The 25,271-nt window shown below is 47.9% G+C and overlaps 1 protein-coding gene across 1 annotated transcript in view; it reads right to left on the reverse strand.

The window, feature by feature from the left end:
- The window catches only part of COL23A1 (collagen type XXIII alpha 1 chain), a 194,436-nt gene that overhangs the window by 12,497 nt on the left and 156,668 nt on the right, over nt 1-25,271 (reverse strand). Inside the window, exons 6-19 of the mRNA XM_076350372.1 lie at nt 16,331-16,357; nt 14,370-14,396; nt 13,647-13,673; nt 9,003-9,074; nt 7,591-7,707; nt 7,098-7,133; nt 6,582-6,608; nt 6,125-6,151; nt 4,930-4,974; nt 4,259-4,321; nt 2,888-2,932; nt 2,310-2,387; nt 1,667-1,690; nt 690-743 (exon numbers count right to left, since the gene is read on the reverse strand). Of these exons, the coding sequence (XP_076206487.1) occupies nt 690-743; nt 1,667-1,690; nt 2,310-2,387; nt 2,888-2,932; nt 4,259-4,321; nt 4,930-4,974; nt 6,125-6,151; nt 6,582-6,608; nt 7,098-7,133; nt 7,591-7,707; nt 9,003-9,074; nt 13,647-13,673; nt 14,370-14,396; nt 16,331-16,357 (669 nt within the window). The remainder of the gene's footprint in view (nt 1-689; nt 744-1,666; nt 1,691-2,309; nt 2,388-2,887; nt 2,933-4,258; nt 4,322-4,929; nt 4,975-6,124; nt 6,152-6,581; nt 6,609-7,097; nt 7,134-7,590; nt 7,708-9,002; nt 9,075-13,646; nt 13,674-14,369; nt 14,397-16,330; nt 16,358-25,271) is intronic.

The following is a 25,271-nucleotide window of genomic DNA, read 5'->3' on the forward strand; positions in this document are numbered from 1 at the left end:
TACGGGTTTGGCATTGCTAGGCTCAGGAGCAGCAGCAAGGAGGTTTCAGTGATGTGGCAGCATTACCGGCTCATCCAAATTTGGGGGACATGGGGACCTCGAGAGGCACCAAAGTCCTGCCCCATCCCATTCTTCCAAGAGATGCTTTTCTGCAAGTCAAAGTCTTCTTTTAAAGATTCTACAGCTGACTGTAGGTTACTGGCTATTGCTTGTGAAGCGGGAGGACAGTGCGGTCCCGCTTGGACACGGTGCCAGGGCAGCAAGAAGCGCACGGGGAGGGCGGGATGGAGGACAGCTTGGCACAGCTTTTGGGACCACTGCCCCCTCCTCACAACTTCTTCTCCCATTTACTTCTGCCTCCCGCCGCACACAATGAGGAAATCTCGGAGGGGCCGGGATTTCATCCGTCAGGTGTAGGATTGGGAGTGGATTCATTTTTGGGACAGTGTCCTCTGGAAGAGGCTGGAGACCAAAGAAAAGCCAACAAGACTTTGGCTTTTGTGCAAAAACCTCCTTTCTTAGCCCAAGGAAGTGTTAAATAGCATCTCCTTTACCATGCATAGTCTCAAGCCCTGCAGCCAGCATCACCTGCCTTATTTTGGCTTGGGAGACACTTGCTACATGGAGAGCCGCTAACGACCACATCGCTCGCTAGGAAACACCGTCTGCATGGCAGAGGTCGGGCTCACCTTGGGACCTGGAGCGCCTTGGGGGCCCGGTGGCCCTGGGGGACCTGGCGAACCCTGAAACACAGCAAACAAACCGGGCATGAGCATGACTAATACAAATATGGCACACTATCCTTGTGCTGCTGGGGATGAGCTGGGAGCAGGTCCCAGCCACGATCTTACAACAGACACTCGTGTGACCGGGGTTGCCCAAACACCACGATGAGCTCAGCTGAGTGACCCGAGGGCCCCTCCAGCACAGGGGATGTTCATGCAAAAGAAAACACAACCGGAGCTAGCCGGGTGTACAGGTAGCGGCAGTACATGTGTTAAGAGGCAAAATGCCTTTAGCCAGAGGTGTGGCCCCAAACCTGGTGGTCTCTTTTTGCATTCTCTCCCCTCCAGCCAGCCGGGCTGGGGAGAAGCATCCTGCTGAAAACAGTGACAACCAGCCAGGGAGGTGCAACTAAAGAGGGGAAACGAAGGAGGTTGTGTGAGCACTAACAGCAGGAAAACCTTGCGCACTTAAGCAAGCTGTTTTTCCTGGGCACTGCTGGGTGCAGAGACCGTGAACCACCTTGAGATGAACAAATATTTCGCAACTTGCAAAATAATCTCAAACAGCAAAACTCATGGTCTTGCTCAGCTGAAAACCAAAACCGGACCACATCCCCAAGCACCTTTTTCCATGACTGCATGCTCAAATACTGTTACATGGGATCACACTGGAAGCTGTGTAAAGCCACCCCTTTCCAAAGCTCTGTCGATGAGACAGGTCAGTGAGCAAACACCGAAAACAGCTAATAAGCAGGAAAATGGCAAAGTTAGCGAGGTTCAATGACGCGCCCCTCGGCAATCTCCACATGCAGCACGCGGGAGAGGGTCTGGGCCCAGCAGATGAAGTCCCCAGACATTTGATGGAGCCTCTCCAACCACTGCACTCCACAAACTCCACTCAAAGCTGCGTGCCGTGCAGACATCTGGCAAACGGTAATTACCATCACTTTGTGTATCCCTGCAGCCTGTCATAAAACAATTAGGATGGTTCTCAAATATGTCTGTAATTAAGTATTTATTCTATTCAGCTTCTTTCATCTTAACAAAAATGGCAGGGTACTGCTCGGTCGGGCAGGTTAGGGCTCGGGCACTCTTTCCCTTCCTCCCGCATCCCAACCGCTGCTTGCGGAGAAAACCACTCCAGAGGATGCGCAGTGAAAACCGCAGCTCTGCACCATGCCCTGGGAATAACACCCTGCAGCTGCCTGTGTTTAAGCTGTAATTTGGCTGCTCACACTCGCTGCATCAGGTGTTTATATGTCACAGGCTGCGTCAGGTTGCTTTTACCTGCAGAATATTAACTCGCATCCCACAGCCGGATCCCCACGAGCCTGGTACCCAGCCCGAGTTCACAGCCTCGAGTTTTGCCACCATTTTTGCTGGTACATCCTAAATATCCTCAGCCCCCAGATGCAATAAGCTCTTCCCTCCCGGCCAGCTCTGTGCTGAGACCGAGATCTCGGGAAGGAGAAGTAGGACAGGGACAGACACAGTGCCACAATGTCACTGTGGCAGAGCTCGGCAGTTTTTCAGTCCTTTCCCGTTAACCCGCAGGAATCGGCATGACCTTGGTGCGGGGCTTACCTTGAGCGCATCCAGGATTCGGCCATCATAGTCGATCACTACGGTGTCGCCCTGTTCCCCTTTCAGGCCGGGGGGACCCTGCAACCGGGGACGAATCCTATTTAGTTTTTGCAGCATCTGAGAAGCAGGTGCTATAAAAGCAAAGACCTGACACCCAGCTGTTTGGGGATTATCACCTCACAAACACCATCGATTTAATCAATTCCTAGTCTGACAGCTGTAACCGTCATCCAACCAAACCTCAAAAGGGCACATATTTGTGTAATGGAGAAGTGCATAGAAATCCTCACTTGATTACACCTATTCACAGCTTCCCTCTTGCAAAAAAGGGGTCACAGGATGGTCACATTGATAAGAAAATTGGACTTGACTGCATTTCCCAGAGCTATCTCCCCTGGCAGCGTTCGGTACCTGCATAATGATTTGTTTAAATATGCACCATCTCTATTTTCTAGCGCTGAGCTGATCCTGAAGCGCTTCAACCACATACTAAGCAGAAAGAGGTGGTGGGGAATAGCTCAGGTCGAGACAAATACGCGACTCCAAACTAAAAAAAGCAAAACCCTGAACATCCGTACCCGGGGTCCGATGGAGCCAATTCCTCCCTTCTCACCAGGTTCACCCTGAAAAATCAAAATCACATTTTTGGTTCAAAGAGACCAAAGAAAATATAGGATATTTATCTTAAAAATACTGTAAATACATGAGATGCCAAGATGTATTTTAGATTAAGAAAAAGTATGGCACCAAGAAGGAACTGCTTCTCCCAGCAAAAAGATAGATTTGACTTCAGAGCAAATATATTTTACAAAAGATAATGTTGGTGTGAGCTAGTTGACGGTAAGAAAACTTCTCATTGCAGAGGGAGCGGAGTGGGGCTGAGCTCCCCGTAGCGGCCATGTGCCGTCCCGCTCTCCGGCTCTGCTGTCTGCTCCGAGCGTGCCAAGCTCCAGCTCTTTGTGCTGAAGTTTCACATGGCTCCCTCTTTGCTTTAGGCTGAATTTTGCATGTGGAAAGTTTCAGCCGACACATTTAAACCATTTCTGAGGGTGAGTTTAAGGAAAAGGGTTGTGCCAAATTTTTCTTTTTTTTTTTTTTCTCCCTTTTTTTTTTTTGCCCCCTTTTTTTGAAAGTTGGGAAGTTTTGGAAAGCCATAGCACTCCCACAGCAGTGACCCGAAATTCCGTTCAGGATTCAAAAAATGTACCTTTTGCCATACCCATGGAAATCCATTTGCTGGCCAAATTAAAGCCCTCCAAAAAGTAAAAAATGGTATAAATGCAAAGGCTCTCCATAGGAAAACTCAATTCAGCAGATCCCAGGGGGAACAAACCAGCACTGCTACTATGGTTTTAGGAAAAAAAAAAAAAAAATGGCTAAGGGTCACCTGAGCCCACGTTTCTTCATCATATAGAGATTCTTGCCCAACAAGGAGCCACGACTGTTTGATACAGAAAACACGACTGGATACAGATCCTACTAAATAAGAAGCAGCTGAGGGGGGAAATAACAGTCCATGAATGCTGTCCGGGTCTCATCATCACCACTTAACATATCAAGACTGTCTTATTGCATTTCTTGGCAGTTATGAAGGTCAGCGGAACAGGACGGCACGTAAGTGCTCTGGGCTTTGAAGCGATACTGCAGCCATCAATACATGGGATCAAAATGTGATCAGAGGTTTAGCTCTCTTGGGGAAAAAGAGGCAATTCAATGAAAAACATGCAAGGAGACGATTCTAAAAACTCTTATACCGATCTCTGCTTGAATCCAGCTTTCATTACATCGCCAGGAAAAGGTAAAATACTTCTTAACATCCCCCTGCTTTGTTTCAGTTTGGGCATTTTATGAGCCTTTTAGAAGGCAAAGGCCTAAAATACCTACTCAGCTGAAACCCTCTGCCTCAGCAGCGCTGTGCCCAGCTTCCCGGCTAATGGACTTTTATTTACCTTGGGTCCTGGCAAGCCATCTGTGCCGTTCTCTCCCTTGGGACCCGCGCTTCCTTTTTCTCCCTGAAAACAAGACAATTTCGACAAATGCTATACGGGTAGGATGGAGAACAGATTTCTTCAGGTTATACTTTTCTTGCTTTATCTTTACTTTTACATACATGAGTGAGCAAAGCTCTGCTTTTAGCCTGAAGTACATCACGTTGCCTAGGTGGCAAAGGGGAGTTTTTGAGATAAAAAAGAAGCTTTCAGGCTTAACACTTTGGCTGCGGGTGGTATGTTCAGCCATAAAGTTAGCCCCAAAACCACGGCATCTGGAGAAGGCTCCCGTGGAGAGCCCGCTGCACCCTGATCTGGGGAGCGCGAACCCACAGCTCGAACCCCAGCTCCAGGCCACCCCCAGCAACACTCCCCAATTTACTTCTGCCAGAGGAGCCCCTAAATGGCAATTCTCTGCCATAGTCAACAAGTTGCGTTTGCAAACTTCTGGGCAGAGCTACCGTGGCAGAGGGGTGGGTTGTGCTTCTCTTTCTCATTTTTATTGTTCTTTTTCCACGTCAGGGGAGAAATGTGCTTCTCAACTTGCCCCAACTGTGATACTGTGCCAAGAAACCAGATAGCAAAAGATGCTGCCAAGCACATATATTAGATGGACACAGAGCAGAACATACCTTAGGGCCCATAAGTCCTGGTTCCCCAGGGATCCCATCATCACCCTGATGAAATAAAATATAAAAAGTGAAATACAAAGAGCTTGTACACACTTATCATTAGGACCCAACACGTCACTTGACCCCACTGAGCGTTGCACAGACCTGAGACCCACTCAGGTTTGCAGGAGGCTCGGGGAAAGATGCAGCAAGGAGCCCAGGAGGCTCCAGTATGGTCCTCTGCTCCCACCCAGCTCTGCCTCCCCTGCTCCCGGGGCAGTGGATGGGCATCTCCCAGAATTTGCTTACAGCAGGCCCTGGGGAAGGTGCTCTTCCACCTTTAACAGAAATTAGATATTTAATCCATTTAGGCTTTTTGGGTCCCAAAGATCTCCTGCAAGCTGCCACCCATCCTCATGGACCTCACCACAAGTCACCAGCACACTCATCTGCCGGGAGATTTTCTTGTTTCACTTGTCACGCTTTGTTGTTCTCCTGGAGTAAAACCACTTCATAGGTGCTGAAGAGGTTAATTTACTCTCCAGTTATGAAATTTTTAAGCCAAATTCTGGCCTGAAAAACACCCATGGCCACGTCTGTTTTGGGGCAAAGCAGTAAGAGGGAAAGGCTGGGCCCTGTCAGCGCTTTGGCTTCAGCTAAAGGCAGCGATTTATCCACTACTTGGATAAATCATAAGCAACGACACTTGGCACCACGAGAAGAAAACGTGGAAAGCTCGGACACGTGAATCTCCCGCAGCCTTCAACGCCCGACCCAAGCAGCATGCCTGTCCTTAAGAGAGTGGGCAATCCCCACAAGACCGAGGTGCTGCGCGGCAATGCCCATCTCAGGAACCTCAAACCCAGCACAGGGGCCCGCGGGCAGGTAACAGCCTCCAGGCGCTTCTCGGTTCAGCTTGAATTATTGGAGTGAAAGGGCTCAGGACCTACTGCTTTGTTTGGCATTTGCTATTTTATTCTTTGTCTATCGGGCAGATGCGATTGCAGCTTCTAGCTTGTTTGTGGTAATGAAAACCAGGCTGCAGGCACAGCCGTGCCTGGGCTTCGGGGTTGCATGTGCGAGAAACCCCGGGCAAAACAAGGGTGGGCTCGGTATGGACAGCCACGGCTTCTCCATCGGTCTCTGGCAATGGTTTCCCTAGTCGAGCACCAAGCAAAGCAAAGCAAAAAAAAAAAAAAAAAAATCACCATTTTACCTTTTTCCCTTGGATGCCAGGCTCACCCTTCAACAGCAACACACACAGAGAAGAAACAAGTTTAAGGACATAACAGAAAATAAGATCAATTGTACGGATACTCAAAATTAATTAAGTTAAAATACTCAGCTTGTGTTGATCTTTATCCCCCTCCAAACGCAAGAAAGCACATTCCCACAGCACACCAGCTTCCAGCCCCCCGTGGCTCCCTCCACCCCAATTTCAAGGTTTTCACATGGGCAGTGGTTGTGCTTTTTGTGTAGGTGACACGTTCAGACAGACATTTGCAGCTCCAAGTCAATGGCTAATTTGATACCTTAGAAATTCTGTATCTGATTAATACAGATGAGTACAAGTCCAGTGCAAAATACGTATGTTCATCTCCACCCCCCTTATGCAGCAATATTTCAAGAATTCATGTTAAAATCAGACAGATAAGAAACTACTTATTACCCACCTTTGGTCCTGAAGGTCCCCTGGCACCCTGTTGAATGTAAGAGTAGTTGATATACTTGTTTGACAATAGAGTATAACAGGATAGAAACACTTCTAAGAGTACTTTAATTCCCATGAAAAAAAATGACACAGATGCCATTTTCCATTACAAATACAGCCGTAAGTTCTCTGTGCTCCCAGTAAATAATAATAATAAAAAAAAGCACCTTTTTATCCAACCTAGACCTTAGTGAGTTGGAGTTACAATGCCAGGAGGCTTCAGAGGGGCAGAAGTGGGGATACAGGAGCAGCACATCCCTCCAGAGGAGCCAAGGGGACAAAGACTGGTCTCTTTTCTCCCCAGGGCACAGGTACCCCTGGACAAACATCCATTTTAGGGCATCTATAATTTCCCATGGGGTTTTTTTGGCCTCCATAAGCAACGACACAAAACCACTTGCTGCAGCGAGCTGAAGGGTGATGTAAAGCGAGGGGGGCGAGGGGCACGCACACACGGATGCTTCCCAGCAATACTAACCACGAGGCCATCCTCTCCCGGCTCGCCTTTGAAACCCTGCAAAAATAAAAAGGCCAACACTGAAACTATTATCCCTCATTCTCCAAAACGCTCAGCAATAATTCGGATGTTCAGTAGCATTGCGTTGCAGCCTATTTTTTTTATTAAATGAATTGCCAGAGATCTGGAGATTTGCAACAGGTCATCTGAAGGCTACAGATCAGGGAAGAGATCTCCTCTGGGCTCTCTGAGTTGCAACCAGCACCCGCAAATACATGCTTCAGGTCCAGCTCTTTGCTCCAAAACTGAAGATGGAAGGTCCCCTCCTGCTCCCTTGGGCCCATGCCCCAAAGCTTTGCTGTAGGAGTGGCCATCAGAGGCCAAATGCCAGCCCAGGCTGGGGACCCAGTGGTTGGGGTGGCAGCACTGGGGAAGGGGACACCCTTCACCCTCCTCTCCCTCGCTGGGCTGGGGACTGCCCGGCATGTGCTCGCTGTGCATCTCCCATCCTTACAGGGGGGCCTGGAGGTCCTCTTGGGCCATCTTTTCCCGTGTCACCAGGAGGCCCCCGGGCACCTGGGGGTCCTGGCGGACCAGGGGGGCCAGTGGCTCCATCTTGACCTTGATCGCCCTGGAAGAAGTTCACACAGACATGGTGAGATGAAGCAGCGGTGGCAAGCGGTGGCCGCGGGGTGCCCGTGACACATGCACTGCATCCCTGGGCCATCAGCACCCTGGCCTCCGCTGTCCCAGAGGAATTTAATTACAGCTGCCAATTGGGAAGGCTGGGAGCTCAGGGCCGCTTCACGCCCTTTGGGTCTGGTTCCTTAACCAGGTTTTTGCTCAATGCCTTCCAACGAGGTTTTATCTCATTAAGCCCTTGCCCAGCAATTGTCTGCATGGAAACCACCAATTCGACAGCACCCAGAAATAACCCAGGCCCAACAACATGCTGGCATGGAGCATGCACACACTTCCATCGCTTAGTGCACCACACCAAAAAACCCACAAAAAAAAAAAAGTAGTGCTTAGTAGTATCCTTTAAATACAGCCAAGGTCATATATCAACATCCAGCGTAGCTCGCACCTGGCATTGCTTGGATGCAAAGAAAAAAGCGGCAGCTGTATCTCCGTGTGATTGTGAAGGTTCGGTAGGTGCCCGCTCCGGAGGGGAGCACCCCACGGGGCTTCGCCGCCCAGTTACCAACTCCTGACCCACCGCCGGCTGCCGCAGCCCAGCCCCGGGGCTGTGGCCGGGCTCATCCATGCGGCTGCACAATGGAAGGCCTCACGGAAAGGCCGTCTCGTAAATCTTTTAGCAGCATCTGGAAGGGTTACCACCGAGGCAGAATGAGGACTGTGTTTAATATGTGGTCCACCCTCAAATCAGGGACAAGTGTGGGATTTTTCAGAAGTCCTTAAGTGACTTAGCAGCACAAATCCCACGGCCTTTCAACAAGATCTGTGCTCCTAAATCACTTGCATAGTTTAAAAAAAAAAAAATCCTATTGCAAATGCTGAACACGGCATCCAATTATGTCAAGTCAGAGTCTCCCACTGAATTTTGCCTAATTAAAACGTCACGTTTAGAGTACAAGGATTTAGACAACTCCAGTTTTAATGCATTTTATTTTACAATGCCAGCACTGTTCATATGAACATTTATAGGACTTTGCTGCTTGATTCCCAGTTCTCACAAAGGACCAAATGCTCAAACCCATCACTTTTATGTCTCTCTGCTTTAACAAAACGCCCCCTAAATTCCAACGGGGTTTCACTCAAGCGTGCTCCCAACAAGCACCGCTGAATCATAGCCACAGTAGTGACGATTTAAAATAGCCATAGTGCACTTTCAGCCAGAAAGAAGAAACAAAAGCAACTCAAAGAATCACAGCAAACCAGTGGCAGCAGATCCGATACGTCTACCTTGAGCACTCGCCGGCTAAAGACAAGCTGATCGTTAGCCAGAAATCCGTGATTGAGCCGGGGAAAAACCATCTAGTCAGGTAAAGTGGGAAGCAGAGGAAGAAAGAGCAAGAATTTAAGATGAAAGCACAGCAGAAGAATGAGTTTTAAAGGCTGTAACAATATATAACAATTTTTCTTCAATAACTAATTGATGCATGAGGAGGAAATAATCTAGGTAGCCAACAGTGGTTGTTTTAACATTCTGGATACACTGGAGCTTGGGAAGCAGTAAACAGACACAGGGAAACAAGTATCTTTTCATTAGTTTACTGCACAATAGGACATTCAAAACAGCTGGGGTACAGAGGATTCCCCTACTGCAGGGCTTTCTGCAGAATAAAGAGCATTATTCCAAGTAAACCCCACAGGGGATATATCCCAGCATTTCTCCTGAGACCAAGTATTATATTTTTTTCAGAGACTAAAATGAATACTGATGTATTCCCCAGCCTGCAAAATGCAGATAAGTCTCTCAGATTTATACGATGCAAAAACAATGTATTCGGACCATGTCAGTAGTCACTGCTATTGTCTTTTAGCCTTTCCACTTATCTATCTAGGGAGAAGCAGTAAGACATTTCCTTTCTCAGGACACTGCTTGTGTCTCCCTTTTCCCCGTCCATCCCTGCACACGTCTGTAGGAGGACCAAAGGGATGGAGCAAAGCCATGAGAAGCCCCGTGGGAACACACAGCGCATCCTCCATGAGGATTTTGGAAGGTTTCTAAGGAACAAACCTCTTGTCCAAATTGCCCAGGGAGCTTTTAAACCTTTCACTCAAATAACAGATAACCCCAAAACTCAATTTTGGGGTAAAGATTGCATAGGCAAGCCCACCTCCTGCCCAGCCCCCCAGGACAGGCTTAGCAGCAAGTGTGCACAGGTACATCGAGCACAGCCGTTTTAACACAGTCATCTCAGAAAGGGAGGGGAAAGGCAAAGTCAGATAGAAAAAAAACTAATCAACCCTGGAAAATAAACCCCTCCCCCAAGAATTTCCTTCAAGCTGTAGAGAGAGGCTTTAGCTCAGCCCTCACTTAAATACAGCCAGTTTGGGGAGGAACAATGCTGAAATCCTGAGATTTTCAAAAACCAAGATGATGTCACATCGAAATGAATGGGGACACAGAGCCCTTGTGCTCGGCCAGGCCCTCCAGATACTACAGAAACCACCAGAAAGGCTTTACTGTGAGCAAAGGGTTTTGTGGTAGACCCAAAGGACCTAGTTTTATGGCTTCGTATGTGCATGAAGTTACACAAGAGCATTAAGTGGGATTTTCAGAAGAGCCCAAGGAGCAAGACACGAACTGAAATGTTTTTCTTATCCCTCAGGTTGCTGAGCACCATCCAAGTAAACACCTCCCAAGCCCAGCCCTACCTGTTTCCATGTGAAATGACAATTTGCATTTGCTCCGAGGCCAAACACACCATATCCCACCAAATCCAGCAATCGCACATTGAATTTTAAACAAACCCTGTTACAGATGGGCCCACGAAAGGTGAACAGCCCTGAGGGGTACTAAATACAGAGACACCATCTCTGGCCCAAGAAACATCCAGGCTGTGGATAACCAGGCTCCAGGAGAGCAGTTAAGTGTGTTGGAGTTACACGTTCCTGCTCCATGTTTACACTCTCCCGATTCATCTGGTCACGGGACACTGGGCTAACCGGCCTCTGAGTCTGACCCTGTGCGGCAACGGAGTCTTAAAGCACAGAAACCTTGAACACAGGCAATTTCCAGCTTTAGAGTACTCGATTTAGCCCTTTCAACATAATGTTCCAAAATAAGAAATAAAGTAAAAGTAAAGTAAAGTAAAATACCCATACATCTCTCTGTTGACTATGAGCTCTGCAGGACAATTTCCGCGCTGAGCTTTTATCTGCGACGTGAGCTTGGCAAGCACTTATCTTCTTGCAAAAAGCAAGAGAGAAAAAAAGCTACTTTTTTTTATCTGCAGCCTAAACTCCAGCCTGTAGCTATAGAGCCAGTTCAGCCACGTGGCCGGCCAGCGTTTAGCCCCACAGCAGCTCAGGATGCAGGTGCAGACATTACTGGTGCCACCTCCATCGGCGCTGGCCGTCGAGCATGGGCCGCTGGAGATAAGAGCATTTCTCTCACAAGTTGAAGCCCCTTTTCTCCCTCTCGAGAGCAAACCCGGTGCTGCTGCCCCAGGCGCTGTGCATCCGCTAGCCCAGATGTACAAAAATTCATCAATCCCATCATCTGTCTAAACAGCTGAACTATCAGAACAAGATCATCCCAGTGCCGGCTCAGGGAGCAAGTCTGGCTTATAAAAACAATCCTTTTGAGAGGCGTAGCAATACGTTTGATTTTAAGAGAGAAATACAAGCACAAGTATCAGGGCACAGCAGTCCCATCTTTGGCAGCATCCTGCTTCGACTCTCTCTTTCCTCCCCAGAGCAGAGGGAATCTGTTCTTGGCTTCTCCCTCTAAATACACTTATGTGCATTTTGTCAGTATATCTGAGTATGTTTATTTTCCATCCTGGTTAGGTGAGGCTGCGCAACAGCCTCCCTGATGCCGTTTGCAAGCATGAGCTTCAGTGCCTAAGACAACCGGACGGGAACTCCTTCCTCAGCTCTCCAAAATCACCCTCCAGCATCTGTGTTAGGCACGCTCACATGTGCAATAATCTCTTTATTTTTTTTTGTCCACGCTGGCGGCAGGTGTTTACCGGAGACAGAAGGAGAAGCAGCGCAGACATGAACATATTCAGTAGCTAATCCCTCACTGCCTTCATCTCACTTCCACTGCAGACAGTCCCTCCAAAGCCGCTCCAAGCATTATTCTCTTTTAATCTGTCACTCCTAATGATAATATTCTTGTGTTCACTGACACATGCTATCCCCACTCCGCTGCCCATAGACATGCACATTTATGAGGGAGGCGGCACTGGGTACATTCCTAGTTATTTAACCTCCCGTCGATGCGATGACTTGCTGCGACACCTTTCAAAATCAGCTAAACAAAGCCATGACTGAAACTTGAGGAAGAAGGTAGATGAAATTAATAAATAAAAAAAAAATCTGGGCCAGATGGTATTAAGAAGTTTCATATCCAATCCACAACCCTGAGTGTCTGGAGACATAAAGTAAGATATTTTCAAAGCCAGGCACCAGTTGTTAGACCTACTTGTGGCATGGCTCTGCCAGGCTTGTTTCTCTCCCTTTCCGCCCCAAATTGTTTGTGAGCCTTTTTCTTACTCTTGTGTGAAAAGACATAAATAAATAGAAAAGTAAAGCAAAATCTGGACAAATGCAGGTCAGGAGAAAAAAAAAGCACATATTTTTATCGGAAGATTAAATCACAGGACAAGCGTTACCTTGGGAGCTGGCACCCGCCCCTGCGAGTCCAGACAGAGCCTGTCCCCAGAGCATCTCCCGCAGCACAAACAGCAGCCGCGGCAGGAGGTGGGCTCCCGCATTATCCGGCAGCACAGACCACAGGCGCTTTGGAGCCTGAGCATCTCCTCCAGCATCACCTGGGTCGCCAGCCCCGAAGTCATCCACAGCCCCAGCCAAGGAGTGAAAACTCACGCCCGTGTGCCGCTGAATCACCTCTTAAAGCCTTTTCCGAGTACGTGGGTAGGCACTTAGACAAGGTTGAGAACTTACGCCGAGCCCCTCCTTAGCCACGCAGGGCATAAATCTATTGGAGAAATTTTAGGGGCTCTTGAAGCCCGAGGATGCCGTTCCCAAAGGCACCCAAGGCAGTTGGGAGCTGCTTCAGAAAATGACACCAACTTCAAAAAGTGACTTTAACAGCCTCTGGGGGAAAAAAGAAAAACTACTCTGAGGCATCTCTGCCTGACATTAACCACTGAGGTCCTGGCTATGTTTCCAGCAACCGCATCTAAGCCTGCCAGCCAACTCCTGGGTGCCAGCTCCGAATCTGGCCTCTGCGCGGGGCCCGTACGCCAGCATCCCAGCACACCCCCGCCGCGGGGTTTCCAGCAGGTGCCCGTAACCCACAGCCAACCGCATCTCCGTTACTGCGACGGAGCCCACCTCGGACATACCACAGACCTCGTGGTGAGCCCTCCTGTCTCATCCCCGACATGGGAGACTTCGTGTTACCGCTGCCATCGCCAAAACAGTTTTCCTTCATCATACAGCTACTTTAAACCCTTTATTTTCAGTCAAAGGCAGCCTGTGCTCCCATGCGGGTAGCTCAGCAAGAGAGGAGGGACTTTCCATCCTGCACAACACCGTGCTGGGCCTTTCCTTGGGACACCAGGTCTTGCCACTGCATACTGGTGCTCTAATGCCAACAAATAAGGAGCACAGCTTCAAGAGAAACATGGAGTCTGTCTCTGACACTAGAAGAGGGAATTGGGGATAGAAAAGCCCAGTAAAAGTGAAACCCTTCATGAGGTACCTCAAGGTCTTCAACTCTTGTTTCCCCATGGTCAAAGTTAGGAAAACCACTGCCACAAAGAGCTCCAATAGCAAAATTAAATGTTTCCAGAACTGTTACCATACCTCAGCTTGCAGCGACAAAGCTGCACAAAGCCTTGTTTTGTGCGGTGACCAAGCCCAACCAGATTTTACAATAAATCAACGTGCCGTGTCACTACTTACCCTTGGGCCGATGTCCCCTGCTTCACCCTGCGTGTCAGGCAAAATAGCAAGGGTCAGCTACTAGAGTTCAAATTTCAATCACGAAGGACCGAGCGCAGGGTCAGCTGGACGCGGGAACAGCACACAAGGGAAGTGGCAAGAGTTCTATTGCTTAACGTATTCAAAACCAGTGAGATGAAGAGTTCGAGACAACACAATAGGGAAAGATTCTGCCCTGGCAGGCGATGAAACAGATAATAAATCAGAAATAGCAGATCGTTACCAACTCTAAGGCTCCCCCCTAGCAACTGCTTATGTCCTACACATGCAAGGATTAACATCACTTTCAGTACAGTAATTACCTTCTTTGGCTGCTCTAATTTCATGGGAGGATGTCATGCAAACACAGAGCGTTGGAGCCCACAGCCTTGCTCTTGGAGGAAAGCAAGAGGAGAGTTGTATGCCACTCTCCTAACCCTTAAGGGGTTATCAAGAACCCTGCAGCATGGATGAGCTTTAAGGCCATACTTATTCTTCCTACATCGTTGCAAATTCTTTCTGCCCTCCCCTTCCCAGGGCTCCCCCAAAAGCAACCCGAGAACCTGCTGCCACGGCTCCATGCCCCAACAAAACCCAGCGGTAACGCCATGCTGGCGTATTGGGGTAACCTGAGCTGAGAGGATTACAGCAGGAGGAGAACATACACCTGCTTCCCCAAAAGCCACACGTTAATGCAGTCTTTACCTTTTCCCCTTTTGGTCCTGGAGGTCCCTGGAAATACATAAGAAGAATCCGAGTTAAGAAACGGCAGAGTCATCAATGCACATAACATCAAAACCAAGGAGACTGCATTCCTCAATTCACAAACCTGAGCCACGTTCACTATTATTTTAAGTTATAGCTGCTTTTATTTTAAGTTATACAGTACTTCACACGAGCAGCATGCTACTGAGAAGCACCGATGAGGTCCTGCCTGCTCCTGCCGGGACAGAGGACCGGAGAAGGACCGGGGCAGGGCAGGCAGCGTGACAGCTGCTCGCAAACACGTGACTAAATAGATGCATGAGATTTCTTGAAGTATTAAATCACTTCTAGAAAAACACATGCTCAGCATATCATTACAACAATTACACATCTGTTTGAAATAAACAAGGAGGATGGGCTGCTTTCTTTGGCCTATTTGCTGAAGACATAAGTCATCTTCCCTCTAAGCAGCTTTCTGTAAGGCAGGCAGGCAGAGACACGCTGCAGCCCCAAAGAGAAGCCGCAGAGCCACGCTTTGATGTGCCTGCTCTGCAACCTCCTTCCAGCACAGAAAAATACTGAATCTTGGGGTTCAGCCCAATTCACGGGGTTTGCTGAAGCGGGACCCAGTGGGATGCAGTGGGGGAAGGTCAGCAGAGAGGCCGACAGCGGCAGCATCTGCATCCCCACGCAGCATCCCTCCTGCTGTTAATTTGGCTCTAAGCAAAGCTGCTGGCCCCTTGCCTTCATGGAAGAGATCATGAACAGTCTGGTTTGAGTTTGGCCGTTTGATAAGTTTGCTTTTTCGTTGAGATTTTCCCTGCCTCTCACCCAGAGGTCTCGCTCCTGCCCAGTGCACACGCACAACTCGCAGCTGTTTGCGTGCCAAGGGCAGTGGGCGCAGGAGCGCGCTGCTGGGGATTGCGCTGCTTTTCCATCATGGGGTTTTGCTAATTCAAAGCCAAGCCCTGAACACAGCGGTGTGAGCCGGCCTTCCAGTTGCTTGGGATTTTTTTCTTTTCTAATGCGTTATTTCTAGATTTCTTTTCATTCGCATTTGCCATCTTCAGCAGTAGGATAAAAACCAGCCACAGCAACGTACAGCTATAATAAAATACTCCCTGACTGGCTAGAAATAAGTCTTTGGAGTCACTTCGTGATTGCAAAGACCGAATGACTTCTGCCCACTTTGAAAATCACAGTTGCTTTAGGACCAGAGCTTGAAAAGATTTCAGATGGTGCCCTCTAGTGAACGTGGTGGAATAGAGTGGGATTTGGACACAAAATACAGAGCTGTGACCTCCTGTAGCAACCATCCACCCGAAGGAATCGGAGCTGGCTAGTGTTCAGCTAGCATAAAAATAAAAAAGTCTATGTTTCTGTAAAATAAGTAAGAAAAGAGCGGAGCACCTGAGTATCCAAAGAGCTTCCAAGCAAAAATGAAGTCAAGCAAACAGCTCATAAAATGAAGTCCAGGCTGTTCCACAAAGTATTGCATGGACACTGGGCACTCTCAAGGACTTCCCACCTGGGCTCCTTTGGAGGCAAAGGAACCCCGTTTGGGAACAATTGTTTTTACAATACCGCTTCGTAGTGCCAGGAGCATGCAACCAAGATTACTGACGCTGCTTCTTTCAAGGTGCTACTGGAGTTTATTTCCCAAATTTGGTCTGCAGCCCAGCTGCAAAGTCTCCACTAGCTGAGCTGGCACAGGAGGGGGAGAAGCAGCCAGGATGAGCTGACAGGTAAAGCAAAGCTCACCTCTATCTGTGCCGGCCAGCTCTGGCTCAGAGTTTAAACTTGCGTGTGTTACAGACCACAGAATATTTTTTCTAAATACCATTTTGCCTCCTAAACAGTTATATATGTAGTAATAGATGAGTAATATTTGAGATTCTGCCTATCTATTGCAGAGTGGCATGAATAAAGACATGTTACATTTGGCACTTGGTGCTACTTACTGGTTTGCCATCCAAACCAAGAGGCCCCTGAAAAGGGAAGGAAAAAACGATATTATTAAAAAAGAAATGATAATAATAAAAAAATCAATTTACAAACATAGCAATATCATTCATGCTCTGAACGAGGCTCTACTTACGTATCGTACAATCTTTGGCTATGTCACTTATATACCTAAATCCTTCATCCATGCAATCCAGCAGGAAGGTTTCACAGAAGTACAGTAAGAGGTGTCAAACAATTTGCAGAGTATAAAGAAGCGTGAGAGGAAGCGACAGGATTAGTGACAGGGACAGGGTGACACTGCTCTGGCACAGCGCTCGGGACTCCCTGAGGCTTTTAAAGACTCTAAAAGAGCAGCAGTAAAACACGCCTGCTTTGGTTAAACTGAGCAGGTCCCGGGAGCGATTCACATCTACCTCAGACCTGAACCATTTGTTTTATCAAAAGGACTCACTGAAACTCTACCGTTTTACCCAAGATGTGGGGACCAGCCATCACCTTCAGTCCACAATGGTGAATCTCACTGATGGGAAGGGTTGTCTTGCTATAGAGAAAGGAAGGGTGCATCTGCCTCGTGGGCTGGTACCTATGCGCTTTGCTCATCTGCAGTGATACAAAGCTGGAAACGCACTTGTATTTGCAGGACCAAGCACTTGGTCACCCCAGTTCTTCCCCAGGTCTCCCCTTTCTAGGGTTGCTGCAGGAGTGCATGGTAAATCGACGTGATAAATGGTTATTTCCCCATCGTTTCTGGCATGCAGCCCTTAATTAGCATGAAGCCACTGAACGTATTGGGCCGTAGGAAACCTTGCTTTTGAGAAAGGATGCACGTGGGGAGGGGAAGCACAGATGCTCTAAGGCCCACGGACAAAGCCAAAGCTGCCCCTGCTGTCAGCTGGAGCTGGCACACAGGCACTTGGGGATGAAGGGAAGCAGTTCAAAACTCAACAGTTACGGTAAATCCCCAGAAGAACTGCATTTCCACCCATCCACGACCTGCCGCCTGAGAACTTAAAACCTTTCCTCATTTCAACCCAAAGAAGTCTCAGCCCTGCAAACTGTTCCTGAAGAGACACGGCACGATGGCTGCAAGTCAGCAAAGCCCTCGGACACCTGCTTCCACCCCCAGATTTCCAACACGCGCTGACGTGCTTCACTGGGTGAGGATCCGCTCCGGAGGGAGCTGCGGACTGTGCCGAACAGCAGGCACTACGTCCCTGCCCCGTCCCCATGGCAAAGCCTGACCCAGCGCCGCAGGATGGCTGGCAGCTCCTGTGGTCTCAAACACAACCCGGCCTTGCTCTCCTCACTGCTTACTGCAAATGCAAGGGCTACGCTTGCAAAATGGTACCTTGGGATCATCACCCGCTCCCTCCTATGTCTGCCCCGCACGGCCACACGTGTACGGCACACGCGCATCCTCCTGGCTCCTTCTGCAGACGTGCTGGGCTGAAACCTCTTCCCGCATTACAGCCCTGTAAACCTGGAGGACCTACCGAAGCAAATGTAGTTTGGACTATTGTATAACGCAACGATAAAGCATCCAAGTTTCCTGTATTTCTCAGGGAACCGATTAGGGTGAACTTTTTTTAATTCAGCTTAAATCCGTGATGGTGAAATTGAGCGAAAGACAGAAAGGTGTGTAAGAGAAGCCCAATGGCTGCATTAAAAATAGCATCCTTCCAGCTCACAGCTCTGGCCATCAATAAGGAATAAATCAGTCTGCAGCGGCTGTGGTGACCGGGCTTGGAATATGAAACCGTGGAAGAAGAGGTAAATCCAGGTGGCTGAATCCTGGGCAGGGCATCGGTACCTGTTATAAAGACTAGGGGACCTGTACAAGAGATGTTCACCTGAAAATAGATGGGGATTTCTTTACACACACGATTTCTGAAGTGACCAAACATAGATTATACTGTTCACATGATGTATATCGTCTCTCGTAAGGAACTACCAGTACACAACTGCTACATAGCAATAATGAAAAATATAAATGAATGCAGTTGTGTCCGTTAATGCAAAGGCTTGCAGGTCACAACCAAACTACTACTTCTTCCCCTGACATCCCCTGCATACTTTATCTCACCTCGGTTCCTTACATTATAACACCCGAGAAAGGCGTCAGGTCCACAGAGCATCTTTCATGAAACTATGATTGTTTGAGATGGTTCACCTGAAGCTCCCGATGCAGCTCTCCGACCTCCAGAGGACAAGATGTGGGACCTGAGCAGAGACCTTGCAGCACATTCAACTTCTCAAAGGAGCAGAAGTCCCAGAGATTTTTTTTTTTTATTTTTTAAATTTACAATACCAATTCATCAGCTTTTAGCTATTCTTGTATCAGTCCACAAAGGGACATCCAGAAGGAAAAACAATGGCCTATTCAAAGGATGTTTGTTTGAGGGAAAGCATTTAATGCTTGAGAAAAACAATATCCATCAAGCTTTCAAAGGGGCTTTCGGCCAGCCGCGCCGCTGAATGGACAAGACTAACTCAGACTTTTAAATGTTTTGTTAGTCTGGGCTGGAGATTTAATTGACTCTGCTCTACCTGCGCAGCCAAACGTCTGCGTGAGCAAAGCAGGGTTTCCAAGAGCAGCCAGAGGATTGCATGTGTAAAGTAGGAGAGAGCATCTGAAATCTGGGCTTGCTTACTCGATTGCCCGCAACTTTCAGGAGCACCCATGTGTTGAGGTCATTATTGTCTTTTATTTGAATTCTGCTCCATGTCTTTTTAATTAAAGATGAAGGAATCTTTAGTTTATTTGATAACTAAGGAACAGGAAAACAAGAAGTAACCCCCTATTCCCCCAGTCAAAAACCACCTCTATAGAAGTCTTGATTTTGGGGGGACAAAAATCACTTCCACTTAAACGACCAGCACAAAGTGTAAGAAAAAGGTGAGTTTTCTGGACACCCCACTACAGGGCCCAAGTAAGAGAAAGCATCGCAGTGGCTTCATGCTGTGCTTTTTGCCCAGGGGTAAATTTCACTCATGCCTTCGCCCACTCTCAATTACAAGCCTTTCACTCCAAATCACACACAGAGTGATGGCACTTTACATAATTAAATGCTCACTACATCAAGAGGGGATGAACTTTCTGCCTAGGACAAACCTGATGCTTTAAGACAAGGTAGAGAGAAAATTCAATCAACTTCCCCCAAAACATGGTTCTGACCAAAACCATCACTGCACCGGCCAAGCGGGACGAAACCCATTGATCCCAGGGTGCTTCGAGGAAGACAACACTGATGTGGTCCCAGCTGACAGCGTTCAGTGGATGTCAGAGCCCACTTCCAGCTGTAATCAACCCAGATCTCATTTGCTGACCATGCACCAGTAAGGACCGCCTGCGTCCAGTGCCGGGCCAACGCGGCTCTGCGGGGCAACCTCCACGTTTGAAGAGAAAAGACGAAACATTGCTGTCAGTTTGAAAAAGAAAATATGTCCAGACCCTCTGGCTGGAGCCCTCAGGTTGCCAGGGCAGGAGAGGCTGGCAACACCGAGCAGGGGTGAGCGGTAATTGCAATTACTCGCCTTGGTTTTACGCCTCACAAATGTAGCGTAACGTAATGTAAGCACACGGTGCTCCTGCGGGCGTAATGACCCAAACCATGGTGCATCCCCACCGCCATCACCTGGGTGAGGACATTATTTATATAATGATATATATTTTATGGTGTACATTAATGATATATTATTTAATGATATATATTTATACAGTGATGCTGAGAATGCAGACACAAGTCAGATCAGACGTTGGTGCTTGAGCAGAGCTTGTTACTACATCATGCACTCTTGCTGAACGCCTTGGTTTGGTCATGCAACATTTCAGCTTCAGAGGAAGGGGCTACATTCAGATAAGTTTTAAAACAAATTCCGATATTTTTTTTTTTGTTTCACAGCAGAAGCTCAAAAGTCTTGGGATGTAGTACCAAAATGTCACCTCTCATTGCAAAAGTGAGATTCACCCAACGCTGAGAGCAGCTGAAGGCTTGGGAACAGTTTTAGGTTCACCAAAGTGGGAAGACATGGAGCTTGCAAGCTTCGATTCACATGCAAAAGCTCTTCCAATAATTAATAAGCATTTCCCCCGTACATCCCTTACCCCTGCTCACTGCAAGCCTAGGTGCCAGCCTGGCTAACTGGCCCTCTGCCTTCCTCCTCTGGTGCCATTACTGCTGCCGGCACGGATGTACTTGCTCTATCAGGGTTACAGGAATTTTAAGGGGGGAAAATATCTAGTGAAAACAAAGCCAGAGGAGGACAATCGTTCTGAGTTGGGAAATCTTCTCTCGTGGTTATTTTTAATGTTTCCTGCTCTGCTAAAAATTAGCACAGGGTTCGGAAGGAACCCTGCAGTAAAATTCTAACAAATTCAAAGGGCTGCCTTCAATCTCTGTCTCTGTGGTTTCGAAAAATGGTAAAATCTTACATTTAAAAAAGAAGAAAGTGTCAGAACAAAGGAGCACGACAATATTTTAGTATCCCTGCAAAGGCCCTGGGTCATTAGGTGGCGTGGTTTGCAGCGCAGCCAGGGAGCAGGGACCATCCTCTCCTATAGGCTACGCTGTAAATCTTCGCAAGCGGGACCGTGTCTGCTGGCGATGCAGTTCCTCAGCACATTTTTGTATGAGAAGAAAGCTCTGGCAGAAGCTGTGGCCGAGCACGCCCTGCCAGACCCGTCACAAGGAAAGTGGAGAAAGGCAGCCAGGTCGCTGTGGCTCCTCCGAGCTTCCCAGCTGAAGGAAAAGAGGAGAAGGACTGAGAAATGAAATGTGTCTTCTAAATAGCAGCTGAGAACCACTGGTGCTGTCAATGAATTGAGTACAAGAAGTGCTCTGGGATGTCACCTCGTCCTTGTCCCCAATTGCTGCTACCCCCTCCTTCCCTAAAGTCCTCAGTGCAGAAGGACCAGAAGCCCTTATAAAAAAGCAAGTTTCTACTCCATCCAATACCACCTCTGCTACAGTAATCATTTGACCTTCCAAATAACAGCATTTAAGTATCTGTGAAGAGATAGACTATGTATGAAATTGGTCATACGAGGAATTATCCTGCGCCCACACCGACTGCAACGGCTGTGAGCCTAGACAAGTCCTTGGTTGAAGGTTCCTCCTGCATCTGCCCTGACCTCTGGGGTCCCCAGTATGAGACCTTGAAATCGCGTCAGCCTGCGGCACGACACAGCATTGGAAACGTTCCTACCAGGAGCTGCTGTATTTAAGCATTAAGATCATTAAAATCATGATAGCTTCATGTTTAACTATATATAGCGTGGATGGTCTCACTGGAATGGGATGGGATTGCTGCACAGGGGAACAGCCCCGCACTTAAAAATAAATAAATAAAAAATTTTCAGCATGAACATAATTATTAACAATCCTTTGCTAATAATTTTCTCTATTTCTTTGTCTGAAAAAAGCTATTTCAGTATTGTCCCAACTCAAATTCCCCTTTGGTCCATGACTGCATGCAAACCCAAAAACTACCTTTTCATTACTAGGTGATAGCTTTTTCTTCATTTTTAAAAAGCAAACAGCATCTGCAGTTCTCTTATAAGCACAAAACAGCAATGTTGATGAGGCGTGATTTTTTTAATGTTTGTAAGACTAATTGTTTTAATTTGGAAAATAATTTACACTTGTTATTCTACACATCAGTGTATTTGTTTAAAAAATGGAAGCAAAGAATATTTGAAATGAGGAAAGCTTAACTAGCTTGGCTGCCCCACAAGGGATACAGGTCTTTTAAACATATTTTCTGGGTAAATCGATAAAATGCCGGGGGTTTTTTTCTTATTATTTTCAAAACCACTAAAAAGTGCAGCTCTCCAAAGCAAGTCTTGATAAATACCCTGTTGCCAGATTTAACAAGGAAACCATTTACACATGACATTCACCGAGGTCCCAGTTTTGCATGAGTTACGCTTTAAATACATCCAACCTTTGTGATTTAGCTAATACCTTTTTGCAAACACAAGCACTTCTGGCAGGGCAGGTCCCCCCAGGCCGTGGTGGCAGGTAGCCTGGGGGCTGCTCTAACCTCCCCAGGGCTGCTGCCATCCCCAAAATCAGCCTTGATGGCACCTGCATCCTAACTGAGGCCGACAGCGAGGCACCGAGACCACAGCTTTCTGCACACAAGCATCAGCTGATTTATAGTCTTCTCCAAGAGGGCGGCAAGATGTCACAGAAGTAAAAGATAAGCCAGACGCAGATATTTATTTAGCCATTAAGTTGTATTCCTGGATCAAAAACTACTTTAAATGTCAGGCTTCACTAGCACATTTATCATGAGAGCAGCAGGTAAGAGAAATTACTATTACCAGTGGCAGCTCCCATTTGGGACAGCTCTGGATTTAAAGCACAGCAGGAAGGACTTGTGTAACAAAAGACGTCGCACAGCGTTTTCATTCGACTTCCCTCGATAGACCAAACCCTACACGTGGTATAGCACAAGATGCAAGAGGACTCTGAAACCCAGGCACGGCCACTTCTGCCTATACATGTGTATTACCCCATGTCTGGCGACAGCTGGGTGTACAAAATTTTGGGGCACAATTCACTGCCACTGAGTTTTTGAGAGTTTAATGGGAAACCATCTTCTGGTTTGGTTCTCTCCCTCCTCTCTTGCATTTGCTGCCGCCGTCCTGCATGGCCTCAGAGCCAGGCTCTCCTTGTTCAGCAAAAAAACGCTATTTCATTTCACCGGGGAAGGCAATTAGGCATTTCCTAAAATCCATCTCTCTGCAAACCACAGCCCTGCATGTAACATCTGACCCCAGTCTTTGGGGGGATCCCAATGGGGCTGCTCCAGGCAGTGGGGCGAGTTGATCCCCCCTTGCCCTCAGAGCCCCCACAGCTGCAGCAGCTCTCACTCCTCTCCCAAATTTCTTTCCCAAAAGGCCACCTGAGCGCAGCCCAGGCATTGCCCACAGCATCTGGTGGGGCTCAGCATCACCAAACCCCCAAAAGCTCCTCTGAAACCTTTCTTGGGGTGGAACCGCGTCCCACAGCCCGAGCTGACAGCAATAAATCCCCCAACAGAGGTGTCAGGCAAACGATGCAGAGCAGCAGCCTGATAAGGGCCAAGCGTGTGTTAACAAACCAACCAAAAAAACGCAAATCTGTGCTCTATTACAAAAAAAAAAAAAAAAAATCTGTCTTCAGACTGCTGGGCAGCCTCTGCCCATTCTTTGATGGAAACAGAGCAGAAAGGAGCAGTAATTTGCTAAAAACTTCACCCATAATGCAAACCAGACTGCGGGGCTCTGCAAGGGAGCAGCTACCTCGGCGGCTGGGCTGGTCCGCACAGGGCATCCAGTGGCTGCGCACAGACAGCCTCTGTGACAGGAGCCCAGCACGGGGCACAAATAATTGTAAGGGTTTCTGAAATCCTTGGGAAACCAAACCAAACCAAAAAAAATCAGAAAAAAAACCCCAAACGCTATCCTGAGAATGTTTTTGGGGCAGCGCCTGGCCCTGCCCACTGTTCAGCCCCTCCTTTGCATTGCCAGCGCGGGCTCACCCGAGCACTTCAGTTCCCAGCTCTCTTCCCGGACATGCCAACCACGTTCATCAGGGCTTCATTGTGGAGATAAGGCACCTTTTCTCCTTTTCCTTAAGCACAAGATGCGCCTCCTTCCATCTGTTCGCAGAGCTCCGTCCTTGTTTTACTGGATGTCTTCTCAAAGATGCTCAAGAAAAAATGCCTGGAAGCAAATGGAACACTGACTGGTCCAAAGGGGCGGAAAGCAAATGCTGAGCTGGAGCTGCACGGGCACCGCTTGGGTTTGCGAGCAAGCTTACTCAGATAAAACACAAAGAAAGGCCACAACAGAGCCGGTTCATTCGCTCCTCCCGATGCAAAGGGAAGAGCAGGAGTCACTGCAGCCAACTGCCTCGATTCCTGGGCCAGCAGCGCTCTGCAAGGAGCGCCCCAGCATGTCTGATCAGTTTATCTGCTGCTCAGCATCAGTTGAGAAGCAAGAGCTCACTCATCTGTGCATCACATTGCACCAGTTTTCTTCCAAAACAACAAAGTGCTTTTATGGAAGAAAGAATCCCCCGACTTCCCCCAAATCTCTGAGGCCTAAATGAGTTCCACGTGTTCTGTGCAACTGCTTGTTTCAAGCATTTGGTGCCCAATTGGGTTTTGGATATTTTTTGTCTGATGTCCAACTATGAGAGAGGAGACGGCCTCTATGGTGGGGACGCAGTTTTGAAGTTGGCAAGCAATTGTTTTGGAGGAATATCGACCTTTCAAGCGAACACTTCAGCCTCTTACTGCCTTTGTATTCTTCCCCCACCAGTGCCATCCCTGGTTGACAGCTGCTGTTTGGATTACCTCTCTTCTGTGGTTAATGAGCAAACTTCTTGGTTTTTCTCAGTTTCCCTCTGCCTACAAGCCAAGCCTCGGTACCATGCGGCTGCACCCAAATGCGCTGGAAACCAAGATGCAGATGCACCAGCTGCACTTGCACTCAAAGCAGGGAACCAGAGGAAAAGCAGCACGAGAAGCCAGAAACCAAAGCCCTGCTTCAACCAGGCGTTGGGTGGTGAAGGACCTTTTTCACCATCCATCCTCATCACCAAGCCTCCCCCTGCACGAGCCAGCTTGGGATAAGCCGTGCACGTCCTGTATCAGAAACCTGCCTGTGCAGAGATGTTCTCCTTGCCATTTTCATCAGCACCTTCACCAGGCCCTCTCCTCTCCCTGGCCAGAAACACTGGAAGGGCAGAAGATAAACACATGCATCTGCAATTCCTCTACTGGGTGGGATATAAGACAACTTTTTATTTTCCCCATGGAAGAATTACCTCTAAATCAAAAGAAAAATAAACTGCTGCCATGAAGAGCTGGTCTTTACAAAATCATTGTTGTCTCCAGATCAGAGAGCCAGTAAACAGACATAGCAGGAAAATACACTGGATCTGC

This window comes from Aptenodytes patagonicus, chromosome 12 (genome assembly GCF_965638725.1).
Source record: "Aptenodytes patagonicus chromosome 12, bAptPat1.pri.cur, whole genome shotgun sequence".
Taxonomy (NCBI): Eukaryota; Metazoa; Chordata; class Aves; order Sphenisciformes; family Spheniscidae; genus Aptenodytes; species Aptenodytes patagonicus.